The sequence below is a fragment of the Anastrepha ludens genome, chromosome 2, assembly GCF_028408465.1.
Source record: "Anastrepha ludens isolate Willacy chromosome 2, idAnaLude1.1, whole genome shotgun sequence".
Classification (NCBI taxonomy): Eukaryota; Metazoa; Arthropoda; class Insecta; order Diptera; family Tephritidae; genus Anastrepha; species Anastrepha ludens.
Genome location: NC_071498.1, coordinates 37,865,216 through 37,871,917, shown reverse-complemented (window position 1 = coordinate 37,871,917; position 6,702 = coordinate 37,865,216). Strand labels below are relative to the sequence as shown.

At 36.0% G+C, this 6,702-nt stretch overlaps 2 protein-coding genes across 2 annotated transcripts; both read right to left on the bottom strand.

Moving 5' to 3' along the window:
* Nucleotides 1–1,207: 1,207 nt before the first annotated feature.
* Nucleotides 1,208–2,488, bottom strand: LOC128868809 (tetratricopeptide repeat protein 1). Its single transcript, XM_054111337.1, has 2 exons — nucleotides 1,687–2,488; nucleotides 1,208–1,621 (listed from the first exon to the last, which is right to left on the bottom strand). Exons 1-2 carry the CDS (start codon nucleotides 2,274–2,276, stop codon nucleotides 1,333–1,335), a joined length of 879 nt encoding a protein of 292 aa, XP_053967312.1. The 5' UTR covers nucleotides 2,277–2,488; the 3' UTR covers nucleotides 1,208–1,332.
* Nucleotides 2,489–4,469: 1,981 nt separating this feature from the next.
* LOC128868815 (probable H/ACA ribonucleoprotein complex subunit 1) lies at nucleotides 4,470–5,560 on the bottom strand. Its single transcript, XM_054111349.1, has 2 exons — nucleotides 5,325–5,560; nucleotides 4,470–5,271 (listed from the first exon to the last, which is right to left on the bottom strand). The coding sequence occupies exons 1-2, from the start codon at nucleotides 5,425–5,427 to the stop codon at nucleotides 4,700–4,702; spliced, it is 675 nt and encodes a 224-aa protein (XP_053967324.1). The 5' UTR covers nucleotides 5,428–5,560; the 3' UTR covers nucleotides 4,470–4,699.
* Nucleotides 5,561–6,702: the final 1,142 nt, after the last annotated feature.

The window sequence follows — 6,702 nt, the reverse complement described above, 5'->3', positions numbered from 1 at the left end:
TTTATTATCAATATGAAAATTTGTATGAATTTCATACGAAAATGTTGTTTTTAAAGCTCTAATTGACTTAACCATTTTCAAAATTAATTGAATATCCTATAATGAACTAATGCAATAAAGAACTATGAGTTTTATTTAAAACAATAACTTTAATAAAATATTTCATGAGCATTTATTAATCATTTTTAAAAAGTAGTCCATATTTATCATTTTCCTTGTAAGCTGTTACGTGTTTTTGAGTAGTTATAATATCCTCCATATGCGCTAAAATGCATGATGCTACTTCCTGTGCATCTCTTGATGCTGTAGCTTCATCCATACATTCATCTTGACATTGTCATTACGGAAGTTATGGAAGCCCAAGTCATAAACGTACATATTTCGCTTACAATAGGCAAACGAATTTTTGACTTAGACCACTTTCATAATTACATCCGCTATCTAAAGGTTCGTTTTTGCCGATGTCGTGAAAATTACATTAAATACATATATATTAAGGTCAAGTGGATGTGAAAGAAGTGATAAACACATTTTTTTTTTTTTTTAATTTTGACTTAGATCACTTTCATAATTATGTTTTTACTATGTCTCGACTTCTTTTTCACTAAGGCGGCCACTTGTTTGGGCTAAAGCTTTGCTCTCCCTAAAAGGTGAAACCACTTCGTCTCTCTAATAAACTATGAAATATAGTGAAGGATCGCAGAAGGGTTGTGAAGGTCAGTCGAGATTGATCAGAGACATAGTTCGATTTTCATTTATTTCAGGCCTGAACTGTTGAGTTACCTCACCAGTAGGTTCCGCGGTCCATGTAGACCCACCTGATCCACAGTTTGCTTGATGGTAAAGGGATGCGCAAAAACATTCTTCATACATCATCTTCAATCACATTTTTCGGTAGACCCAGGGAACATGCTGTTTCAGCGAAGTTGGTCCAAAGGGACAGAAGTAAGCCGGTTTAAACGCAGCCGACCCTATTATTTATCTTTAAGCAGGGTGCTATGAGCGATTGGAAGCCACATGTTTTACCTATAGCCGTTTTACATGGATATATGGACAGTGAACGTTTTCCAGCATCTGCCTTCAAGATTCAGTTCAAATTGAGTTTATGGTCTAGAGTAATAGTGCCTAGTAATAGTCAAGGAAAGTAAGTTCAGGAGAACACAAATTACAAAGCTGATCGAATCACGAAATAATATTAACGTGCTCAGAGCTTTGTCCAGCTTTTTTACATCACATTTATTTCGGGGAAATCTACTTAAAAATCTAGTATACAAAATTATATCTGCAAACGATTACTGAAACTTCGAATTACGCTCTAGGCGTATTTTACAACTATCTAGGGTTTTGTTGAAAATTCACAGAATATGAACCTGTATTGGGATCCTGCTGAATTTGAAAATTGTCTGTAGATATACCGAATGGCTTTAGGAACATATTGCCAACATCCTTCAATTTAGACATCATCTCTGCTTTCAATCGCTCGTTGCGTACTTCAATTTGCTTGGGTAGACGAGCGACAGCTTCCCGTGCTTCCTTCATACTTGGGTCTAACTCGCAAACTCGCTGATAATCCGTCAAGGCGTCTTCTAAACGGTCTTCATGCTCACACAACTTCCCGTGCCTTTCATCAAAAGAATAAGAATGAAGTACATCAGATAACATTCAAATAAATTTAACTACTTTTACCTCATTAATGCTCGTACGTACTCCGGCCATAGTTCAATTGCTTTTGTGCAGTCATCTAGCGCTGACTTTTTGGCATCCAAATTGATTTTAGCAGCAGCTCGATTGCAATACAGTATAGCACGCTCCTTGGTGTATGTAGTGGGGCATATTTGCAGAGCACTGGTGTAAATTTCAACAGCCCGTAGTGCTTCGCCTGACTTGAATAGATCATTTGCCTCCAACTTCATACGATCCGACCGCTCTTTACTTTGCTGCAACTCTTCGGAGCTCATTGTCTTTTCGCGGTCACGCAACTCTTCCATGTCTATATCATTTGTAAAAAGTTTAGATACATCGTCGACTTTGCCCTCATCTTGTTTATCTTCCTCTTTGTCATCCTCCACATTTTCTCCAGGTAGTTTTAGATCCGCTTGCTGGCGTGTTATTTCCTCAATTATTTCTTCATTTGTTTTAAGGCGTGATGAACAACAGCTGGTGTCTACCTCACAGGCACTTTTAAATGGCAAAATCACGTCTTCGCTATTAAGCACATCGGTAAGCGCATCGTGAAATTCATCATCGCTATCTTTTGTGTCAATATTTCCAGACATTTCCACGATTTTTAAATTAGTTCAACGAAGACAGGGTAATCGATTAAACGAATTTATAGCTTTGGAATTGTCCACTGAATAACAGTCAAATTATTAGTGATGAACTTTGAAATTAAAAGTAAATCAAGTATGCGCTAGCGAAATTCGTCGATTACTAATGTCAGCAGAGTACCCACAAAAATCAGCTGTTCTTACGCGTTGTATTTGTTATATTTATTTGCTTACCTGAAATCATAATACAAATCAATTAGTAACAACACCCTACATTGTCAAATATTGCCCACAGCTGAGATCATCTAATTTTAAACCCTCTTATCTGTAGCATGGTTGCATAATAAATTATTAAATTCAGCAAAACTCGTATCAAAACGTTTAAAAAATTACGTGCAAATTTGGACATTCCCCAATAAAAAAAATAATAATTTATATGTGGTTTTGTAAATTTTCATAGTTTAAAATATTATTTTGCAGCTTTTACGTCGACATTCTATGGCTCGTAATGTTACAAAAGAAATTCAACATTGTAATATAATGATTATCTTGTATAAAAGCAACATCCATTCCATTCCATAACAAAATTAACCATAACCAAGGCGAATTTATTACAGGTGACAGCAAACACATATAAGTAAAACCCTATATGTATTTGTTGTTGCGTTTGGTCCAAGCATCACGTCAAAATCAGCAAGCAAATGTAAACATACGAATGTAAACATACCAATCTATACAAACAAAGCATATCATGTTGACGTAAGCCATACCTACGGCGAAAAATTCAGCTGGGTGAATGCTGTCACCTTAATAAATCCACCTTGACCATAACCGACTCTCAATCCAAAGTAAGCGAAAATCAGTTGCAAAAAACCGGCAAGAGAAGACTTATCAACAGGGATTGTTTACAACTGCTTGTTATTCAAAAACATTACCATAAAATTTTCTATAAATTCTCGTTTTTTCTTGTTAAATTTTCCATTTACTTGTATCTGCCTTTAAGCTGCAAATTTCAAACTGATGAAAGGTGCAGAAGTTCACAAAATATCAGATCTCGCAAAAAACTAATTTGTTTACAAAAAGTTCAGTCATATGTTTTCGTGATGAATAACTTTTATTTGCATAAATTTCTGCAGCACAAAATGGCCATCACTTTTGCAATAAACTGTTACTTTGCTCTCTCAATTTTTGACTGACATTCAAACGAATTCTCGCAAAAATTAAGAATAATTATTAAAAATTTGTGCGTCATCGAACAAGATAGAATTTAAGATTGCACTTTCCCAAATCGCCGTGACGTCAATGTTGCAAATATACAAATATAAGGAAGAAAATAGAATTGCATTTGGAGGTATTGTTATAACTCGTGCTGCTCGTGACACTTATTTTTTATTAGTTTATTTAATTTAAAAATCACAATATTTCCAAGTATCAAATATTATTATCTTCCTTATGTATGTTTATTTGCAGCACTGACATCATCATTTGTCAAAAATTTCGGTAGGCGCCATCTATATTCTGCACCGAGAAAGCACGAATTGTAACAATATCAATAAGTCACCGCACCCGAATAACTTAATGCGTGACTACCATTTGGGAGTGCCTAGGCTCGAATCTCCGTGCATGGCACAGCAAAATGATAGAACTTTTTTCTAATAGCGGTTGCCTCTCGGCACGTAATGGCAAACCTCCAAGTCTATTTCTACAATGAAAAACCCCTCATAAAAAATATCTACCGTTCGGAGTCAGCTTGAAACGTAGATCCCTCCATTTGTGGAAGAACATCAAAACGCACCACACAAATAGGAGAAGCTCGGCCAAACATCTAACGGAAGTGTACGCGCCAATTATTTATTTATTTAATAAAAAGAAATAAGTTTATTATCGAAATAAGTATTTTTCCATATTTCCGCTAGAACCTTCACACTGTGTCACAAAAATATTCTGATTACTGTTTTGTAGCAACAGAGGTATTTCCTATTAATCTCTTGGGGAATGCTGCTTGAGTGGCAGTCCTTGGCACGACTGTTCTAAGTGTTTCTGCCTATATGTATATACTTACCGTACAAAATTTTAATTTGATCACATTTTTTTTTAATTAAATTGTATGTATAATTCTTTCGTCTCTCGACTTTTCTGATTATACAGATAACAATTTTGGTGTTTCTGAGACAAAATAAATGATTAATTATAAAAAAAAAATTATTTTCTGAACATATAGGTTTACGGTGTATTTCATGACTGTTGAAGTGTTTAGCGTGCCCTTACTTTCAATATGTACATAATCTCCCGTACAATAAAATATAAATTTCGATCATTATATATTATATACTTATTAAATATACTTCACTACTACTATCTAATATGCTCATTGAATACATTTCCACGCATATAGAGAATTATAATAGCTTGAGGAATAAATTTCATTAGAGCTACCAGCGGCCTCTGCCACCGCCGCCGCCGCCGCCGCCACCACCACCTCTTTGAAAACCTCTTCCGCCACCACGTCCTTTATTGAAACCTCCACGGCCACCTCCCCCATTTCCACCTCCACCTCCACCGCCTCGTCCAAATCCACCTCCCCGATTGTTTCCACCCCTACCACCTCTGCGAGCACCACCTACTCCGCCATCAGGTCCCTTTTTCTTACCACCTTTTCGTTGTGGAGGCTTAGGCAAAAATCTCGCGATTGGGAGTAGCTTCGAAGGATCTATGAACAATTTTTGTTGTGGTTTAAAGCTCTTCGCATTCATATTCTCCGACAATTTCACTGTCACAGAATAATCCCGTATCGTGCCGAAGATTTCATCAATCTTGCCAATTTGCTCTTTATTTTCCAAAAATATGGGTGCATTGAAATAAGGTACGTCTTCAACTTCAACCTTGCAAACAAGATCATCTTCACACGGGTAACTGTAATGTCCCAAAGGTATGACACGATCAGGAGGTCCTTGGTCAAACCGGCGGCCGCCAAATCGATCACCACCGCCACCTCCACGGAAACCTGTAAATATCAATGTTAATGACGAACGTAGTTTCTCTATTTCTGATTTATACCTCCTCCACGACCACCACCACCACCTCCTCCACGGTAGCCACCACCACCACCACCACCACCGCCACCACGACCCCCTCCTCGACGACCACGATTAAACGACATCACTTTATTTCAATGAATAATAAAATTAAAATTTGTTGATTTTAAATAAACTCAAACTACACTACAATAGAGTGTTCATCAGCCACGAGGTTTCAACTGCCTTGCCAGACCCACAACAGTTGCACTAAGCTGCCAAATCTTTATGATGGCAACCCTCACATTGTTAATATCATGGTGTAGTATTGTGAACAAAATAATAAAATTGTGATACTGTGAGAGCATGAACTATAACATGTCCAAATGCATGCAAATTATTTTATTTAGTTATGTTTAGAGTTAAATGGTACAAATATTAGGAAAATTACAACATATAATTTTTTTTTGTTTTTAGTATAATGCGCTTAAGGGTAAATTCAAATACCATTATGCTAATTGTTACACAATAAATGGTACTTCATCTAGTATAGTATATTGATTTTAAATCCGATTAATCTAGCTCCAAAAAATCGATGACGCCGTGGCAAGAAATTGCTCCTATGTCTATATATTTTCTTGTGTTTGGCGGTTTTTATTGTTTCGTTCCGAAAATAAAGTAGCGGCCATTATACAAAACAAAATCATCTATTATTAAAACTAATTTCATTAAATCATGTATTAAATATATTAAGCAACACTTCATAGTTTTAGGTAAAACTACTCTCCTGCATATAAGCTATTTTGTTTATATTGTTACGAGATTTCTGACGATAAAATTCAAAAAAATCTCTTACAGTATCTCTACGAGTTCGATCTCTGGATTGTTGAATAAAACACAAAAATTAATGGTAACACACTTGCTTTACTTTATTTTCAACATTTTACTTCTAAGTGTACACGTTCAAATGAAGCCTGAATGGCTTTATTACTTTTCGTTTATTCGCTCAGAAGTTTAATTTCAAATTGAATAGCCCATGCGGATGCACCTCGGCTTATATACAAGTGCTTAATAGTTATCGTAATTTCTAGATCTGGCAGCTCATATCTTCTGGCGAGTTCTGTTGTAGCACCCGCTACTAGTCACTTGTCATCTTCGTCTAACACCCCATTTACACACGGAGACATCTGGAATGGAGACACTGGAAATTCTCTTTTCATGTCTCATTCGCGGACACACGGGCAAAATTGTTTTCGGCGACATTTTGACATTTAATACTTTAGCATCGTCTGGTTCGGATGTATTCTAGCACGCGCTTACATGTAAAGCAGAGAGCGTTCGACAACAGTTTCTTAAATATATGAATGAAAAATGCAAACTGGTTAAATAATAAATAATTTGTTGGTTTTTTTATTGCAATA